General features: G+C 30.4%; 1 protein-coding gene across 1 annotated transcript in view; it reads right to left on the minus strand.

Moving 5' to 3' along the window:
* The window catches only part of LOC141345402 (AT-rich interactive domain-containing protein 3B-like), a gene marked incomplete at its 5' end in the record, with an annotated part of 78,010 nt that overhangs the window by 17,956 nt on the left and 37,103 nt on the right, over nt 1–22,951 (minus strand). The window contains one exon of the mRNA XM_073850254.1: nt 18,794–18,866. Coding sequence (XP_073706355.1) covers nt 18,794–18,866 — 73 coding nt within the window. The remainder of the gene's footprint in view (nt 1–18,793; nt 18,867–22,951) is intronic.

Genomic DNA, 22,951 nt, shown 5'->3' on the forward strand with positions numbered 1-22,951 from the left:
AACCTCTCAGTAAAAACTTCCAGAATATAAAGAGGAATAAAATTTGAAGTTTTGGTGTATGCAAGAAAAAAACTTTTAAAATGTATGAATTGCATTTAAAAATCAACAGTTGTAAATAAAGTATTTTGGATGCTTTCTTTTCGCTAGTCTGAAAAAACGCATTATGAAAGCAGAATAGTCCAAAATCTTAAAACTAATAAGTGCATGATCATCAAAACTGCAGAAACACGAGGAACACACACAGACTTTGATCTCAGGCTACATATAGTGTGATTCTTATCAACAGCGTCCTATAGAAACATTTCACATGACGCCTTTATGATCTCGCTCCACAAAGCAAAACATAAAACAGAAATGCAAGAATGTGCAATGAAAAACAGTCAAAGTTTAAAGGTTGCGAGACGCGCCCCGACATGCACACATGACAACAGAAGGCTTTAGACGCCTGTGAATGTCAGCGTGCATTTCACTGTTTGAGACACACATGAAACTCAGCATTATGGGAGAACATGTGTGTCATTAGAGCAGAAACATCTCTGCAGTTCTCTGATGCCTCTGACCATCAACCCAACATCAAACAATTAGTACAAACGCAATGGGTCAAAGGTCAGCCTGAGGTTATTGATGGCTGAATTAAAACGCCAGTCAGCAGGAAGCCAGGCTTTTATAGGTACACATGCACAGGAGACTAGAGAATGGAACAGAGACAATAGAATCACCCTGAATGATTAATACTGACTGCAGCTACACTGCTGCTCAAAAGAGATTTTTCTGCTCATCAAGGCTGTGTTTATTTGATTAAAAATACAGAAAAAATCTGTAATATTGTGAAATGTTATTGCAATCTAAAATAGTGGTTTTCTATTTTAATATACTTTAAAATATAATTTATTCCTGTGATGCAAAGCTGAATTTTCAGCATCTTTACTTTCATATTCAGTGTCACATGATCCTTCAGAAATCATTCTAATATGCTGATTTAATATCATTTTAAAATCATCATATTGATTTTAAATCAATAAAAGGTTAAAAAGAACAGCATTTATTTAAAACGGAAAACTTTTGTAACAATAAACACCTTGTTCAAAGTTTGGGGTCATAAAATATTTTCTTTCTCACTTTGAAAGAAATTAATACTTTTATAATAAAAGATTTTTAATGCTTTTTAAAGGAGACTTTTCTGCTCATCAAGGGTGTGTTTATTTGATTAAAAATACAGAAACAAACTGTAATATTGTGAAATATTATTGCAATTTAAAACAGTGGTTTTCTATTTTAATATACTTTAAAATATAATTTATTCCTGTGATGCAAATTTAAATTTTCAACATCTTTACTTTCACTTTTCAGTGTCACGTGATCCTTCAGAAATCATTCTAATATGCTGAATTAATATTGATTTAAATCAATAAAAGGTTAAAAGGTACAGCATTTATTTAAAATGGAAAACTTGTAACAATAAACACCTTGGGGTCAGTAATTTTTTTCTCTTTTTTTCTCGCTTTAAAAGAAATGAATCATTTTATTCAGCAAGGATGTGTTAAATTGATCAAAAGCGATATAGTAAAGACTTACATTGTCAGAAAAGATTTCTAATTTGAATAAATGCTGTTCTTTTTAACTTTTTATTAAACAAAGAATCTTTAGAAGAATATTAAGCAGCACAACTGTTACCAACATTGATAATAAAAGTAATAAATCAGTAAATTCTGTTCAAAGTTTCAACAGCATAATGCTTTTGTTCATCAAGGACGCATTTAATTGATTAAAAGGGACAGTAAAGACATTTAGTGTTAGAAAAGATTATCAAATAAATGCTGTTCTTTTGAACTTTCTATTCATCTGTGAATCCTGAAAAATAAAAAGCATCACATTTTGGCACAAAAATATAAACATTGATAATAAAATCAGCATATTAGAAAGATTTCTAAAGGATCATGTGACTCTGAAAACTGGAGTAATGACTAAAGAAAATTCAGCTTTGCATCACAGAAATAAATTATAATTTAAAGTATATTAAGATAAAAAAAAAACATTACATACATACCGTTCAAAAGTTTGGGGTCAGTAAATTTTTATTGTTTCTTTTTTTTTTTTCTTTTTTTAAAGAAATTAATACCTTTATTTACCAAGGATGTATTAAGTTAATAATTAAAAGTTTATTAATAGTTAATAATAAATAACTTACATTGTTATAAAAAAAAATATTTTTTGAATAAACACTGTACATTTTAAACTTGTCGTTCATGAAAGAATCCTGAAAAAAAAAAAATCACAGGTTCCAAAAAATATTTGTCAGCACAACTGTTGATATTATCCAACATTGATCATTCTAGTAATAAATCAACATATTAGAATGATTTCTGAAGGATCATGTGACACTTAAGACTGCAGTAACAGCTGATAAAAATTCAGCTTTTTATCACAGGAATAAATTCTATTTTAAAGTATGTTCAAATAAAAAAACATTATTTTATATTGTAAAAACATTATGCAATATTACAGTTTTTTTCTGTATTTTTAATCAAATAAATGCAGCCTTGATGAGCAGAAGAGACGTCTTTAAAGACTATTACAAGCCTTACTGACCCCAAACTTTTGAAAGGTAGTGTATATTATATATTCTCTCTCTCTATGTAAACTGAATTTGAAATCTGAAGTCTGTTACTAAACAGAAGCTCAGTGTTGCTGGTTAGTTAACCCTCTCTGACAGTAACTAAATAAACAGGGTAGATTCACGGTCGCTGAGGCCTGTATTCAGTGTGGCGCCACCGTCGGCTGGAGCCGCGTTCTGATTGGCCCCAGGCTGACCCTCCCATCATGCATTGCTGGGTTGATTTTCCCTTTGGGACAGGCCCATCAGAAGCAGAGTGATTAATGGCAGGCGGGGTCAAAGGTCACACTGGTGGGAAGTGCTGCGCTCGAGGGCCCAGCGGGCCCCTCCCACGCCTCGCACTCCTGTTTGCACACGAAGAGCATCAGGAAAACGTCTGGCTGTATGGCAGAGCACATACTGAACAATATGACATCCATCAACACCGGCCTAATGCCTTTCACTGACTCTCTGACTATATAAACCTGCATCATAAGTGCTGAGACGAACATGTTGGACTGAAAGTTATTAGAAAGTGGATGAGAAAGACGCTTTAGGGTGAATTCAAGTAAATTAGGGCTATTTTTGCCATTATCCTGAATTAAAGCTATTTAAGTAAATAAGAGTAACGTTCTGACCCTCTCTATTACAGTCATTAAGTTGAGAAAAGTTGAGAATAAAAACAACAAAAATACCGTAATTAAAATTAAATGATATTTGTATTTCAAAAAAGATAATTTAGATAATAATATCCAAAAACGTCTTCATTTATAAGACATAAAATGTATTTCTTGAACATAAATTATACACTTACCAGTCAACAGTTTTTGAACATTAAGATTTTTAATGCATTTTAAAGAAGTCTCATCTGCGCACCAAGCCTGCATTTATTTGTTTTAAAGTACAATTAAAAACTGAAAAATTTTGAAATATTTTTACTATTTAAAATAACTGTTTTTATTTAAATATATTTAAAAATTTAATTTATTTCTGTGATTTCAAAGCTGAATTTTCAGCATCATTACTCCAGTCTACAGTGTCACATTATCCTTCAGAAGTCATTCTAATATTCTGCAAAACAGCATTTTTATGAAATATAAATCTTTTGTTGATCTGCCTCCTTAGGATGAATCACTTGTTGTATTCCCAATCTGTAAGTCGCTTTGGATAAAAGCATCTGCTAAATGAATAAATGTAAATGTAAATGTTGTTACATTATAAATGTCTTTATCATCACTTTTGACCAATTTAAAGCACCTTGCTAAATAAAAGTATTAATTTTCTATAATTTACCCCCCCCCCCAAAAATTTTTTTTTACTGATTCTGAATATACTATAGTAACAGCTGATGAAAATTCAGCTTTGCATCACAGAAATAAATTACATTTTAAAATATATTCACATAGAAAACAGTTATTTTAAATTAAAATAATATTTCAGAATATTAACATTTTTTTCTGTACTTTTAATCAAATATATGCAGCCTCGATGATCATAAGAAACGTCTTTAAAAAGCATTCAAAATCTTACTGACCCCAAATAAATGATAATAAGTAATAAGTAGCAGCTGATGAAAATTCAGCTTTGCATCACAGAAATAAATTACATTTTAAAATATATTCACATAGAACCAGTTATTTTAAATTAAAAATAATATTTCAGAATATTAAATTTTATTTTATATTTTTAATCAAATATCTGCAGCCTCGATGATCATAAGAAACGTCTTTAAAAACCATAAAAAAATCTTACTGACCCCAAATAAATGATAATAAGTAATAAGTAACAGCTGATGAAAATTCAGCTTTGCATCACAGAAATAAATTACATTTTAAAATATATTCACATAGAAAACAGTTATTTTAAATTAAAATAATATTTCAGAATATTAAAATTTTATTCTGTATTTTTAATCAAATATATGCAGCCTTTATGAGCAGAAGAAACGTCTTTAAAAATCATTAAAAACCTTGTTGATCTCAAACTTTTGAGCAGAAGTGTGTGTGTGTATACACACACACACACACACACACACACACACACACACACACACACACACACACACACACACACACACACACACACACACATTTATTTACCCAGATAAAAACTTAAAGGTTAAGAGCATTTGACCTGTAATTCAGCTGAGAACAGCGTCTGTCGTGCGGCTCCTGAACTCAATCAATAGTCTGACAATCAGATATCAGCGTGCACATTAAATATGGCTGATTTCACATGACGGACGTGTGTGAATAATTCAGAAGCAGAGAGTGACAGGCTCACGCGTGACACGGACACACAGGAAATGAATTTCTCCCATCGGCCGGTGTGAGGTTACATTGCACATCCTGCCGCTCCGCTCTTAATGCACAGGTTTAGATGTGTTCTGGCCCGTGCATCACCATTTGCACTCCTGCACATAGGTTTGTTTTATTTTTAATGGCAGGTCAGGGACATAAAAGGTAACGCTCAATGACCTCCGGGAATCTGCTATATTTAGTCCGGCTCGTGCCACATGACGGACTAATTCATAAACAGAGCTGTTCATTCCAACAGCGGGACATGCCTACTGCGTGTTGAACAGAGAAAAGAGGTCACACAACGCACATTATAATATTGCAAAACGTGTTTGTGCAAATCAATCATTTGAAAATCAAGTTGCAAACGCACTCGAAATCCTCAGAAAGAAACAAACGCGATCAGGCCTCTTCCTTCTGCGCGACGAAATAACACAGTCGATGGAAAACTACGTTGAAACATTTCCATATGCGCACAAAAACATGTCATACATGACAGAGAAAAAACAAAACAAAATCACAAACAAATCCTACCAGGAAAAATTTCCATTTTCTGCATCAAACGCGTCACATTTGTTTAGGAGAACTGGAGGAACCATCACTTGTCTGATTATCTGCCTCGCATTTTACTGTTCGTTAATAACGTCTGCATCCAAAACCAACACCAAACATCTCAACCCATCGCTCTATGAGAGACCGGAGACTAGAGACTACTAGATTTTCTTAGATTTAACTAAAATGCATGATTTGAGAAAATGCAGCAAAAATGGTGCTGAACCAATTATACACAGGGTTTGTTCATTAAAAGCATAAAAACTTTAAATAAACTTTAAATGAAATAAATGTTCTTTTTTTGACTAAACTAACAATTAAACCCATAAATTACTTTTATACACAATTATAGACTAGACCAGGGTTATTAAAGTTAATTAGAACCACACACAAAAATTACTTTAAATTAAATAAAATAAAATAAAAAAATATATATTTTAGACTAAACTAACGAAAAACAATTAAAAACACAAAGTTACTTTAAATATAATAAATAAACATATGTTTATTTATTATGTATATAATACTGAAATAAAAATAAACTTAAACTTACATTATAAAAATATACTGTATATAAACAAATTAAAAACTAATAATATGACAAAACACTGGGCAACTTTTTATATTTTCATTTAGTTTAACTTTAAATGAAAAACATTTTTTTTAGCTATTTGTGAACATTTTTTTTAGTTTAACTTTCAGTGAAATAATATATATATATATTTTTTTAGAAACAATTAAAATATATTTTGAAACAATTATAGATTGAACCAGCTTTAATAAAGTTAATTAAAACCACAAACAAAAAAATGATACTTTAAATGAAATAAAATAAGAAATATCTTTTTTAGACTAACTAACAGTTAACAGTTTTACTTTAAATAAATTATATAAATAAACAAATAAAAAAAATAAAGTAAATATATATACACATATAATGAAAAACACATAATATATTTTTTTTTATACTATATAGAAACAAACTGAAATCTAATCATATGACAAAACATATTTTAAAGTTTAACTTTAAATGAAATAAAATATAAATATATTTTTAGACTGAAACAATTATAAACTGAACCAGGGTTATTAAAGTTAATTAAAACCACACAAATAAAATGTTACCTTAAATGAAAAAAAAATATATATATTTTTAAACTAAACTAACTAATAACAATTGAAACCACAAAAAAGTTACTTTTAAATAAAATTATATATATATATATATATAAAAAATTATATATATATTTTTTTAATTGTTTGTTTTAATTGTTTAATTTAATTGTTGTAATTCAGCTATTTGCCAAGGCAACAATTCATATTTTAATTTAGTTTTACTTTAAATAAAATAAAATAAAATAAAATATATTTTTAGAATTTTTTTTACTTTAAATGGAAAAAAGGTTTTTATATATATATATATATATATATATATATATATATATATATATATATATATATATATATATATATTAAGACTAAACAAACTAAACAATCTAAAAACTAATATGACAAAACACAAGGCAACATTTCATATTTTCATTTAGTTTAACTTGACAACCTAAAACACTAAAACTAATACTGAAATAAAAAAAATAAAAAAAATATTTATAAACAAACTAAAATCTAATAATATAACAAAACAATAAAAATACTACAACTTTAACTAAAATTGCTTATAATACATACATGTGTTTTAGATGGGATAGATATTTGCCAAGGCAACATTTCATATTTTCATTTAGAAATACTAAATAATACAAATATTTATACTATATAGAAACAAACGAAAATCTAAAAAACACAATAAAAATACTAAAACTTTGACTAAAATGAAACTGAAAATAAATGCAGACTGAAACACAATGAAAAGTGAAAATGTATCTCAGTAACACTAAAACACACTGGAAAACAAAAGATATTTTGTAAATCAATAGGGTGTAAACAACACTGGACGTCACTTTCACGGTTTAGACACAAACAAACATTAAGCCCTCGTTCATAAGACTGTGCTTTGTGTTCCACAGAAGAATGAAGGCAGTAAAGAGCTCTCCTGAGCTGAAGTGAACACAGATGAAGGGCTGTAATGTGATCCTGAAGACGGCTCACCTGCGCAGATAAAACCAACAGCAGAGCAGGACACTCAAAGACTCCACGCCGCGAAAAGTGAGACGCCAATTGAAGTGTAACTAGAGTCTGTGTCATCCTCTGGGGATGGGGTTCTTATCAACACCTCATCCTCATCCTCATCCTCATCCTCATCCAAACACCAGAGAAATACTGTCTGAATCAGATCACACCTCAGTTTTATTCTGGACTCTAAACACTAGTGTTGGGTCGAGTCCACCTAAGTCGAGTCCGGGTCGAGTCAGAGTCTTTAACCATTCGAGTCCGAGTCCAACTAAACACTACTGTTTGTCAGTATCTTAACCTTGTTTTAACCTTTACAACTAGAATAAGGCAATGACAATTTAAATGTAACAAAAGCAAACCTCTATTGCATATTGCCATTTGGATTTTTGATTTCACACCATCTTATAACTAGTGTCCTGCTCAGCAAACTTAAAGTCATGTAACAGAAGTTATAGCTTATTGTGACATATTTCAGAGTGAAACAGCTTTTAGAATGTGAAAAATTATAGGACAGGACTTGTCTTTATTTGCTGTTATATAGTAAATGTATAAATTCAACGGGGTGGGTAGGAAGCTTAGTGAATGAGACCTGAGCAGCAGAAAATTCACCTCTTATCTCTGATTTTGGCTGTTTGGGGTTTATATGACGATTGGTAAGACCTTAGACAGGGTAGATGGCATTTTGATTATTTTTTTTCTTGGATGAAAATGAGGCTGTAAGGGGACAGTTTTTAAGTAGCAGTCTATGGAGGCCATGGAATAAAAGAGTACAAAAAAAAGTTTATATAATAAAATTCTGACTTTAATTTCACAATTCCGAGATTATATCTCACAATTTTGATAAGAAATGACATTCTCCCTTTTCCCCTCAGCTCAAAATCATGAGTTTAAATCCCACGCTTCTGACATTTTCCCCCTCAGAAAACTCTGTTGAGTTAATTTGAGTTATAAAGTCTGAAATACAACATATAAAAAAAAAAAAAATCTGAATTGTGAGATAAAATAGGCAAATTTAATATGACGCAGTCTGCTGCAGCAGGTTTACGTTGCTGTCGCTTTAAGACCGGATGCACCGATCATATTTTTTGACACATCTGTATTTCTCCCAACTGTTTAAATTCACTCAAGACAAAACCGACTATATTTGCATGAATACTCTTCAAGAGCATCTTGACATTACTTTTCATGTAAGTGTGTAGCAATAGCAATAATGCAAAAGTAAACTTAATTCAGCATTAGCACACTGACCGAGAGGCGCTTTTGTTGAGCGCACTTTGGGTGTGTGTGTATGCAAAGAAACCAGCAGGCTTTCAAGTTCTGGCAAGACTTTTAAACATGTGCGAATACTGAATGTCACTTTCGTAATAATGCATCGAGTCAGTAAAATTTCCCTCAACTCTCCCTGGACTCGGCAATTATTCCCGAGTCCGAAAAGCTCGAGTCCGAGTCAAAATGCATCCGAGTCCGTGACAAGTCCGAGTCCCCCAACTCTACTAAATACTGATGCTTTCACAAACCAGAAGACGCTCTCAGGTCACAAAGGTCACACAGATCCTGTCAGAGGTCAAATAAAGGATAGCAACCCCTGTCAAAATCAATGAGATGAAGCCATCAGCTGATGACAGAAGCTTAGGATCATTTATCTGATCACAAATATTATTCTAATTCAGTTCTTCTGAGACTAACATTTCTGACTGCTGCTTTAACTCTCCAAACTCCAAACTCAGGATCTTCAGACTGATCTGACTCCAGTTGCTGGATCTTTTCTAACTGATCCGACTTACGCTTTTGCTAAAAATGAGGATTAAAAGTAAAACTGGGAAAAATCCCACAGACTTACATTGAGGGAATGTTCAAATGATCAACACTATTCAAACTCACACTGAGAACACTCCCACAATCCCTTGAGACTCAATCAAACTGCCCTTCTATCAACTATTCAAACTAACTTGCTAATAATGCTAACAACATGCTAGTAACATGCTAATCATGCTATAAACATGCCAGTAACTTGCTAATCATGCTAACAACATGCTAGTAACTCGCTAATCATGCTATAAACATGCCAGTAACTTGCTAATCAGGCTAACAACATGCTAGTAACATGCTAATCATGCTATAAACATGCCAGTAACTTGTTAATAATGCTAACATGCTAGTAACATGCTAATCATGCTATAAACATGCCAGTAACTTGCTAATCAGGCTAACAACATGCTAGTAACATGCTAATCATGCTATAAACATGCCAGTAACTTGTTAATAATGTTAACATGCTAGTAACATGCTAATCATGCTATAAACATGCCAGTAACTTGCTAATCATGCTAACAACATGCTAGTAACATGCTAATCATGCTATAAACATGCCAGTAACTTGCTTATCAGGCTAACAACATGCTAGTAACTTGTTAATTAGGCTAACAACATGCTAGTAACATGCTAATCATGCTATAAACATGCCAGTAACTTGCTTATCAGGCTAACAACATGCTAGTAACTTGTTAATTAGGCTAACAACATGCTAGTAACATGCTAATCATGCTATAAACATGCCAGTAACTTGCTTATCAGGCTAACAACATGCTAGTAACTTGTTAATTAGGCTAACAACATGCTAGTAACATGCTAATCATGCTATAAACATGCCAGTAACTTGCTAATCATGCTAACAACATGCTAGTAACTCGCTAATCATGCTATAAACATGCCAGTAACTTGCTAATAATGCTAACATGCTAGTAACATGCTAATCATGCTATAAACATGCCAGTAACTTGCTAATCATGCTAACAACAGGCTAGTAACTTGCTAATCATGCTATAAACATGCCAGTAACTTGCTAATCATGCTAACAACATGCTAGTAACATGCTAATCATGCTATAAACATGCCAGTAACTTGCTTATCAGGCTAACAACATGCTAGTAACTTGTTAATTAGGCTAACAACATGCTAGTAACATGCTAATCATGCTATAAACATGCCAGTAACTTGCTAATCATGCTAACAACAGGCTAGTAACTTGCTAATCATGCTATAAACATGCCAGTAACTTGCTAATCATGCTAACAACATGCTAGTAACATGCTAATCATGCTATAAACATGCCAGTAACTTGCTAATCAGGCTAACAACATGCTAGTAACTTGTTAATTAGGCTAACAACATGCTAGTAACATGCTAATCATGCTATAAACATGCCAGTAACTTGCTAATCATGGTAACAACAGGCTAGTAACTTGCTAATCATGCTATAAACATGCCAGTAACTTGCTAATCAGGCTAACAACATGCTAGTAACATGCTAATCATGCTATAAACATGCCAGTAACTTGCTAATCCTGCTAACAACATGCTGGTACCATGTTAATCATTTTAGAAAAATGTTAGTAAAATGTTAGTAACTTTGCTAGTCATGCTAGCAACATGCTAGTGACATGCTACTTATGTTAGAAACATGCTAGCAAATTGCTAGCCATGCTAGAATCATGTTAGCAATATGTTAGTGGCATGCTATTCATGCTAGAAACATGTTAGCAAACATATTAATCATGCTAACAACATGCTAGTAACTTGTTAATCATTCTGGAAACATGCTGGAAAAATGCTAACAACATGCTAATCATGCTAGAAACAGGCTAACAACATGCTGGAAACATGATAATCATGATAGCAACATGATAGTTACTTGTTAATTATGCTAGCAACATGCTAATCATGTTAGAAACAGGCTAGCAACATGCTAATCATGCTAGCAATATACTAGTGACATGCTAATCATGATAGTAACTTGCTAATTATGCTGTAAAACATTCAAACTTTTAAAACTACTTTAAACTTCAAACTATTTTCAAACGTTTTCAAACCTATACACTGATTTTATTATCAATGTTTATATTTTTGTGCCAAAATGTAATACATTTTATTTTTCAGGATTCACAGAAGAATAAAAAGTTCAAAAGAACAGCATTCACTTAAAACAGAAATCTTTTCTCACACTATAAATGTCTTCACTGTCACTTTTGATCAATTTAATACGTCCTTGATGAACAAAAGTATTCAACTTTGAACAGAAGTTGACATGTGAAGGTGTTTTTCATGCTAAAGTGTGCAGGCATTGGAACTGATATGAAAATAATCCAGTCAAACTAGTTTAAGTGAATCATCATTTTGTGACGTCCGTCTATTACAGTATAGAAATTGGCAGGAACACTTTACTTAAAGCTTTCATACAGTATATAATGCATAATAAATGTAGGTTTAATACATTAATTATGCTTCTAATGCACCTTATAATGCATTGTATGATCTCATGAATAATTGCAACCACATATATTATAATACTCACTGTTACACCTATAGAAAGCATAACGCATTAAAACATGACTAAACCTGCAGATATTATAATACATTTGAACTTAAGCATACATTACCAATACATTTATAATGCATTATGCATACATACTTTCACTGGCTGCATTCATTGCATTTCTCCTTTTGTATTATTCTACATGTGCTTACAAGTTCATTTTATTCCACTTTCTTGTTGTTAATGTGTATATTTTAACTTTGGATAAGATTAAATATATTAAATGAGACCCTGGACCACAAAATCAGTCATAAATATCATGGCTATATTTGTAGCAATAGCCAAAAATACATTGTATGATACATTTACGGTTGGTAATTTACAAACTATCTACATGGAATATGATTGGAACATTGTATTATTGCCTCATAGCTATTACATATATATGTATTTTAATTCATTTTAAATGCTATTGTTCACTTACATGTATTTTTATTACCACAAAATAAATAAAATAAATAATATAAATATAAATATAAATATTTTTTTGTCAAAATTATTGCCTTGTTTTCAGAAAAAAACAAGTCAAAATTTATTGAGTTTTTGCAAAAGCAAAATATTCTGCTAATGGGATAAGAAATATAATCCTATTTCAAACAGAAAACTTTTGAAAAAAAAAACTAAAAATAATATAACTATATATAACTAATAATATGACAAAACACATGCCAACATTTCATTTAGTTTAACTTTAAATGAAATAAAATAAAAATATATATTTTTTAGACTAAACTAACTAAAACCAATTAAAACCACAAAAAAGTTACTTTAAATAAAATGAATGTTAAATAAAATAAATAATTAATAAATAATTTTATTTGTTATTAACTTAACTTTATAAGGAGATTTTCTCAATATTTAGATTTTGTTTGCAAAAAACTAAAAACTAATAATATGATAAAACACATGGCAACATTTCATATTTTAATTTAGTTTAACTTTAAATGAGATAAAATAAAATATATTTTTTTAGACTAAACTAACTAATAACAATTAAAACCACAAAAAAGTTATTTTAAATAAAATGAACTTTAAATGAAATAATTAAATAATAAATAATTGTATTTATTATTAACTTAACTTTAAAGGTGATTTTCTCAATATTTAATTTTTTTTTTGCAAAAAAACTAAACTAATAATATGACAAAACACATGGCAACATTTCATATTTTAATATAGTTTAACCTTAAATGAAATAAAATAAAAATATATATTTTTTAGACTAAACTAACTAAAACCAATTAAAACCACAAAAACGTTACTTTAAATAAAATGAATGTTAAATAAAATAAATAATTAATAAATAATTTTATTTGTTATTAACTTAACTTTATAAGGAGATTTTCTCAATATTTAGATTTTGTTTGCAAAAAAATTAAAAAACTAATAATATGACAAAACACATGGCAACATTTCATATTTTAATATAGTTTAACCTTAAATGAAATAAAATAAAATATATTTTTTTAGACTTAACTAACTAAAACCAATTAAAACCACAAAAAAGTTATTTTAAATAAAACGAACTTTAAATGAAATAAATAAATAAATAATAAATAATTGTATTTATTATTAACTTAACTTTAAAGGTGATTTTCTCAATATTTAGATTTTTTTTTTGCAAAAAACTAAAAACTAATAATATGACAAAACACATGGCAACATTTCATATTTTAATTTAGTTTAACTTTAAATGAGATAAAATAAAATATATTTTTTTTAGACTTAACTAACTAAAACCAATTAAAACCACAAAAAAGTTATTTTAAATAAAACAAACTTTAAATGAAATAAATAAATAATAAATAATTGTATTTATTATTAACTTAACTTTAAAGGTGATTTTCTCAATATTTAGATTTTTTTTGCAAAAAAACTAAAAACTAATAATATGACAAAACACATGGCAACATTTCATATTTTAATATAGTTTAACCTTAAATGAAATAAAATAAAAATATATATTTTTTAGACTAAACTAACTAAAACCAATTAAAACCACAAAAACGTTACTTTAAATAAAATGAATGTTAAATAAAATAAATAATTAATAAATAATTTTATTTGTTATTAACTTAACTTTATAAGGAGATTTTCTCAATATTTAAATTTTGTTTGCAAAAAAATTAAAAAACTAATAATATGACAAAACACATGGCAACATTTCATATTTTAATATAGTTTAACCTTAAATGAAATAAAATAAAAATATATATATTTTTAGACTAAACTAACTAAAACCAATTAAAACCACAAAAAAGTTATTTTAAATAAAATGAACATTAAATGAAATAAATAAATTTATTTATTTACTATTAACTTAACTTTAAGAGTGATTTTTTCAATATTCAGATTGTTTTGTGCAAAAAACTAAAATCTAATAATATGACAAAACACATGCAAAAAAAAAATCATATTTTCATTTAGTTAAACTTTAAATAAAATAAAATAAAAATATATATTTTTTAAACTAAACTAACTAATAACAATTAAAATTTACTTTAAAATGAATTTTAAATGAAATAAATCTATAAATTAGCCCTATTTTTTCTTTCAAAAACTTACAATATGACGAAACATATTTCATATTTTCATATTTAATAACAATTAAAACCACAAAAAAGCCACTTTAAATAAAATTAACTATACATGAAATAAATAAATTCTAAATAAATAAATAAAATCTATAAATTAGACCTATTTTTTGATTAGTAATATTCATTGCTAAGAACTTCATTTGGACAACTTTAAAGGCGATTTTCTCAATATTTAGATTTTTTTTTGCAAAAAAAAACAACTAAAAACTAGTAATATGACAAAACACATGGCAACATTCCATAATTTCATTTAGTTAATAACAATTAAAACCACAAAATTAACACACTAAATTAAATAAATAAATTCTAAAAAATAAAGAAATAAAATCTATAAATAAGCCCTTTTTTATTTATTAATATGCATTGATAAGAACTTCATTTGGACAACTTTAAAGGTGATTTTCTCAATATTTAGATTTTTTTTTTTTTGCACCTTCAGATTTTAAAATAGTTGTATCTCGGCCAAATATTGTCCTATCCTAACAAACCATACATCAATGCAAAGCTTATTTATTCTATAAATCTCAATTTCGAAAAGTTTTGTGGTCCAGAGTCACATATATATTAAATATTTCCAAATCAGTTAAAGCAACTGAATGTGATACCAATGAAAAATAGATGAATCACATTTGATTTTCATTTTGTTTTGTAGTTGAAGCAGGAAAGTGATTGAGCCGCTGTCAGCGTGAAAGTGTGAAGAAACAGTGACGGGACATTAAACAGGAAGTGCAAAACAGGGTGAACGACAGAGACAGGAAGAGGGCATTTATAACGGGCGAGCGTCGACAGAGAAATGATAAATGCCTTTGGGCTTCAACGTATAATTTAAAACACATCCAGAATGTTATTCTGGAGCAAAAACACATCCACACACAAAACCTCATCTTATAATCAAAGATAAGTATACAGATACTAAGAATAAACGTCTTTGATTCAGGATTAAAAAGCAGATGGGATGACGGGGCCCTCGCCCGGTTTGTGTCTCTGATAAATCACTACTTTCAGTTTTTCTATGAAGGAAATGTCATTCCACTCGTCTCATCTAAAGCCTTTTCTTTCTGGCGTTCATCTCTGTCTCGGCTTGATCAGATCAGATGTGTACTTGTGTGTTTCAGAGGTTCATTAATCATTCTTTGAGACGCGGGGCCCCTAATCCAGCCCTGCAAACCCACTTTATCAAGTTTCAGAGGCCCCTGAGGCCCCGAACGCAGCTACAAACTCAGGAAGGACCCGCCGATAAATCAAAACAACATCTTATTTCAGCACAGCGTCCTGTGAGGTGCGTTCAACATCTCTGGACATCATCTGCTAGAAAGACATAAAACCCTGATATTAAACGACTAGTTTATAGTAAAATTATTGTTTAAAAAAATGGCCTTCTGTCATTCTAACCTGTTCAACTTAATTTATTTTGCAGAAGACAAAAAGAAATTTGTCGACTTTCACACATGGAACAAAACACAAACATTTGTTGAAATAAATGCATTTTAAATCAATGACCTTTTTACTAGGGGGAATATAAATTATATATATATATATATATAATTTATATTCCCCCTAGTAAAAAGCTCATTGATTTAAAATGCATTTATTTCAACAAATGTTTGTGTTTTGTTCCATGTGTGAAAGTCGACAAATTTCTTTTTGTTTATATATATATATACACACTGAAATGTCAAATTATGAAAAATCTTAAAATATTTACTAAATACCATCAAAATTAGAAAAAAAAAATCTTGAAATACATTCAATATTTCATTTTTTCAGATTTTTGTTGATGGAAAAATATACTTAGTAAATATAGTCAAAATTAAAAAAAAATCTAATTATATATATATATATATACACACTGAAATGTATATTAAATATTGTCAAATTAAGAAAAATCTTAAAATATTTATTAAATATCATCAAAATTAGGAAAAATACTGAAATATTAAATGTATTTCAATATTCTGAAAACTATACATACTAAATATTTTAACATTTTTGAAAAATAATATTGAAATGTGTATTAACTATTGTCAACATTTGGAAAACCCTTAAAATATTTGCTGAATATCATCAAAATTATGAAAAACACTAAAATATTAAATGTATTTCAATATTCAATATATTTCAATATATCCATACTGAGCATGGTCAAAATTTAAGGAAAATAATGAAATTATATTAAATCTTAAAATATTTACTGAATATCATCAAAATTAGGAAGAATATTGTATATTGAAAAAATATGCTAATAAAAATATGAAATGTATATTAATATTAATATAAAATGTATATTAAAATCTTAAAATAGTTAATGAATATCATCAAAATTAAAAAGAATACTGAAATATTGAATATATTTTAATAATCTGAAAAAATATACATACTGAAAATGGTCCAAATTTAGAAAAAAAAAAAAAAAAAAAAAAAAATATATATATATATATATATATATATATATATATATATATTAAATATTGTCAAGATTTGGAAAACCCTTAAAATATTTACTAAATATCATCAAAATTACCAAATTAAATTCTGCGTTTGGTTGTTGATTGGTTGCTGAGATGTGGGGGGCGGAGCTTAAGAACCTTAACCTAAACTCACAACATTTTTTTGAAATAAGTAATTGTTCATAAGGTGATCTATAGCATGCATTTAGAACACAGATAATGGCACGATCTGATGAAGACGATACGTGATGAGGATTCCTGCACCTGTGACCCCAGCCATCAAACCACAACTGGCGCTCATGTTGTGTTCAAAAACATCTGTGTGACCTCCATAACATCTCACGCTCTGATGTGCTCAACAGAAGCGCTCGTGTTGAACACACATGAATCAAGCTGGACCAAACATCCTCTGAAAGAGCTGAGAGCAAGGCAAACCTGATGGGGAAAACACCTCCGTCTGACACCTAAACTGCTCTAACACTCAGACACAGAAGGTTGAGCCGCTGCGTGCCATCAAACTGCAGCAGCATGTGGCTTTCCTGAAGCTCCTCGACACGGGGCCTCAAGAGCGGGCCCCTGACACTCTGACAAAACAGCTGCTGAAATCACACACACACACACACACACACACACACACACACACACACACACACACACACACACACACCGAGAACGAGTTCCCTGTATTTAAGCGCTCGACACGGAAGTGAGATTCTGCGGTTTCCTTTCCGTCTCACAGAGAGATGCTTCATGAGACGTCCCAGTGATCGTCTGCTCTGGAGACACAGCAGGACTCTCTAGTCTAGTTAGTTATCATAGGGATTATCCGAACAAACACTAATGCAAATGTCTCACAGACACAGCCAAGCTATGTGTTCACTGTGATTATAGTCTGTTTCAGGAGGTCAGATGAGATGACTCAGTCTTTTTTTCTCACCAAGACGGCATTTATTAAATAAAAAATACAATAAAAACGGTAAAAATGTGAAATATTATTATAATTTAAAATAGCAGTTTTCTATATGAATATCTGTTAAAATGCAATTTATTTCTGAGCTCAAAGTTGAATTTTCCGCATCACTTCTTTTCAGTAATTCTTCAGAAATCATTCTAATATGCTGATTTGCTGCTCAACAAACATTTCTGATTATTATCAATGTTAAAAAAAACATAAAACCATGATACATTTTATTTTTCAGCATTATTTCAAATAAAAATCTTTTGTATCATTATAAATTGTATCATTATTAATGCATCCTTGATGAATAAAAGTATCAACTTCTTTTAAAGAAACAATGACTGTGTTGATATGAAACACTGCTCTGTGTGTGTGTGTGTAATTGTGTGTTGAAATATTCTGTGTCCTTCACGTGTGTGAACTTGCTGCAGGTCAATCCCCTCATCATCTCGCGGCCCCTGACGGGCCCCTCAACATTCAGCACAAATAAACACACATGCAGATCTTCAGGTTTCAGTCCAGACATGAAGCATCAATCACACAGGCTTTACACTAACAAAACACACACACACACGCTCTTAAGACAACATGTGTGCACATGCTAAAGAACACACACACACACACACACACACACACACACACACACACACACACACACACACACACACACACACACACACACACACACACACACACACACACACACACACACACACACACACACACACACACACACACGCACACAGATGATCAGAATGGATCCTGACAGTGAAATAAAACTCAGTCCACTATCAAAGTGAAATCATGTGAATTCAGATCAGTAATTAACAATGAACTCTCTCACCTCGTTTCTGCATGAAGGTGAAAAGGTCATCCAGGAACTCCTTCCTGTGCGGGTCATTATCCAGCTCATATAACTATCAGACACACAAACACAAATCAGCATCTTTATACACACCCAGCTGAAATGAATCATGCCAGAAACAATGAAAAGTATTTTCTTTCAAAATCTTGTAAAATAATGTCAAAAAAAATTGTTTTTTTTACAGTGTTGTTGTTGACATGCAGATTGAAGTAAATTACACAACAATATAATTAATAATATAGCTGCAAACAGCGATTACCGGGGTCCAAGTGCTTTAGGGCATTTAAGCACATATGAAAAAGACTTTTTTGGCAAAAACAGGTGATTTACCATATAAATATTATGTTTTGCAACGTTTATGACTGTCATAGCGCCAGCTGTGGTTCGATCTCCTTAAAAATTTGCATGCTTGTTTAGAATCAATTGTCGCATGTGCTCACCAGGTTTCGTGAAGTTTCGAGCTTTCCTTTAGACTTCATAGGATTTTGGGTAAATTCGGACAGGCCCCTTCTCTAAACGACCCTGTTGCAGCTTCCCAACGGGTAATTTTTGATAATTATTGACCTAGAGAGTCCATAGAATTGTACTGCAGTGTTTTTTTCCAAAGGGAAAAACCAAGGACTAGTTTATAAAAGTAGGTTTTTACATTTTCACAATCATTTGACAAATGTTTTCACTGACAGCAGTGGTTCGGTTCTAGAGGCAAAGTTGTCCGGAATGATGAGTTCTGTCGTATGATATGAATATCATGTGTATGTGCAGAAAACCATGCAATGCACAATCGTTTACGCCCTTGAAAAACACAATATCACCCCCTAGGGGCCAATTTCTTTAAAATTTCTCACAGACCTTTGGGGCCATGAGTCGAACAGACCCACCAAGTTTCGTTCCGATCAGCCTCCTTTAACCACGTCTAATAGGTGCTTAAAATTCATCGGCCAATGGTGGCCATGTTTTTTTTTTTGAGATACACAAATGTCCTTATAGACACTTGTGGCACTTTGGACCAAGATCATACACAGCAATTGTCATGTTAATAGGACAAGTCATTGCGAAGGTATAGCCATTATTATGGCCGAGATCAGCGTTTTTTGTCCTGTGATCTCAGATTGAGCTCTTGCATAAGTGTCCTGCGCATTCCGTTCAGGAGTTATAGGCATTTTACTAAACGTGGCCCTGCCCCTTTCTAACGTTTTGGCATCCCTTTGTGACAGCAAGTCAAAAGTTCGACTTTTTTTTATAATTACTAATATTCGCTCTCCAGAGAATCTTTCTGTACAGGTTTGGTTCTGATCAGGCAAAAACCCTAGAACGTTTTTACAAAAGAGTGTTGAGCGTTTTCACACTTTTGATGGCTGTAGCGCCCCCATCAGTCCGATTTGGGCGAGCTTTGGTGACATTGTAGGTGGTGTGAGTACTACCATCCCTCAAAGTTTCAAGCCTCTACGATTTATGGTTTGGTCTGGACTCAGTTTTATGTGGAGATCGCTGATCTGTGACCATTCTAACAATTACATTAGGGCTTTTGTGCTACACACCTGAACCTCTAATAAAACAGCACCTTTGAATTAAATTAATAAACTAGATTGGTTTATTAACACCCAATGAAACAAACATTTGGTCTTGCATTTACTTTGAGACAACTTAAATGCAGAAATTGCTAGTAAATTTCACAAATAATTACAAACAAACCCCAGCACCACCACAAAAAATGCTTTTCTTAGATTTTGTGTCTTATTTCCAGCCAAATAAAAATTCTTAAATCAAGAAGGATTTTCTAGACGATTAAAAATTATTGTCTTGTTTTCAGAAAAAACAAGTCAAAATTAAATGTGTTTTTGCTTGAAACAAGCAAAATAATCTGCCAAAGGGATAAGAAAAATAATCTTGTTTTCTGTTAGCAGATTATTTTGGTTGTTTTAAACAAAAACTCCCTTAATGTTGACTTGTTTTTCTCTCAAAACAAGACAATCATTTTTAGTAGTCTATAAAATCCTTCTTGATTTAAGAATTTTTAGATATTTGGGCTGGAAACAAGACAAAAACTCTAAGTAAGAAAAGCATTTTTTGCAGTGAAGCAGTTTAGTGAAGATTAAATACACAGAATGCAGTAAATTATATAATAACTGTATAAAACGGCACATTTAAATGAATTATTGAATTAAGTAACACTGAATTGAAATTTAGAAGTAGAACAATATAATATATTTATTTACAAAATATATATATATATAATAGATAATTAATAATAAAAATATATAACAGATAATTAATAAGTATATATATGTGACTCTGGACCACAAAACCAGTCTTAAGTCGCTGGGGTATATTTGTAGCAATAGCCAAAAATACATTGTATGGGTCAAAATTATTGATTTTTCTTTTATGCCAAAAATCATTAGGAAATTAAGTAAAGATCACGTTCCATGAAGAGTTTTTGTAAAATTCCTACTATAAATATATCAAAATGTAATTTTTGATTAGTAATATGCATTGTTAAGAACTTAATTTGGACGACTTTAAAGGTGATTTTCTCAATATTTAGATTTTTTTGCACCCTTAGATTCCAGATTTTCAAATAGATTTATCTCGGCCAAGTATTGTCCTATCCTAACAAACCATACATCAATAGAAAGCTTATTTGTTGTTGTTTTTACAGAGTACACAAACAGATTGTGTTACATTTTAAAAATAAATGTTAAACATGGATAAACTCACCTTGGCGAAATCTCTAGATGCTTCCCCTCTCCCACGAGCAGCATCCACATCATCCGGCCAAGATACACCGCCATTCTGCAAACACACACACACACAGGTGTCAGTTCACAGGAAATAGTAAATAAGGCTGTGTCTTCCTCCTGTAACACTCATCCTCCCCTCACTATCCTCTGTCCTCCAACACACACACATATACACTCTTCAACGGGTAGCATAAGTTCATGGACTTCATCTCAGAGATATGAGAAGTGCATAGATCAGTATTGATGCATGAGACCTGAAATACTCGCATGCATGCAAACACATCAAAAGATTCATCTGAAGCAACTCTAATGGTCTGAGGGTCATTGGCTCCTGTCCTAATTAAGCATGTGAGCATCCATATATACAGATACACACAGGGGTCAGGGAGTCCATCAGTATAGAGAGCAAAGGATCATGGGAGAATGGACTGTCTGATAAAAGCAGATCAAACAGCACTCAATAAAACTGCTTAAATAATGGCTGTTTCCAGACAGGTTTCCAAACACTCTCACTGTCCCACAGCACATTTAAAAGCATTATGGGGTTTAGCCATTAAAAAACTAGAGCTGTTGTGATTTGTTATTGTTTTTAAGTTTAATACAATATCAGCTTCACAGGCAAATTCATGGCAGATTTAACAATAAATGCAAATATATACAAAAATGATGTTATTTTCGTGTTTATATTTGTGAAGCTGCTAAAAATAAAGTCCTGAAAAAAATGTCATGATTACCCAAACTCAAATTAAAACTGAGACTAAAACCATAAATCGTTACCTTAAATAAAAATGAACTGAAATAAAAATTAAATATATAAGTTAACCTTATTTTATTTCACTAACATTTCTAATTTTCTTCTAATTTAAAATAAAGTAAAAAAGTAAATTAAAACTATTAAAAAATAATACAAATGGTAAAAACTTCAATTAAATGAAAATGGAATATATATAATATAATATACGATCGATGCAATATTTTGTAAAATTTGTTTCATAAATGATTCATTTTATAACATAAACAGTTATTTTTCTGTTCATATCTGTGCAGTTGCTTGTACTGTGTAAAGACTTGACTATAAAAGACTCTAAATTTATTTGTGATAAAAATAGTTTTCTTTTTCTGGGTCTTACAAAATAAGACCTTCAAAGTTTAGTAAAAATCTCAGGAAAAAAAAAAATGTCATGATGACCCAAACCAGACCCAAACCAGACTAAAACCATAAATTGTTATCTTAAATAAAATAAATATTAACTGAAATAAAAATAAAATATATATAACTAACCTGTATGTTTTATTATTATTATTATTATTTATTAACACTTTTCCAATTTAAAATAAAATAAAACTACTAGAATAATAAAAAAAAAAAAAAAAAAAAAATTTATATATATATATA

The sequence above is a fragment of the Garra rufa genome, chromosome 11 (genome assembly GCF_049309525.1).
Source record: "Garra rufa chromosome 11, GarRuf1.0, whole genome shotgun sequence".
Classification (NCBI taxonomy): domain Eukaryota; kingdom Metazoa; phylum Chordata; class Actinopteri; order Cypriniformes; family Cyprinidae; genus Garra; species Garra rufa.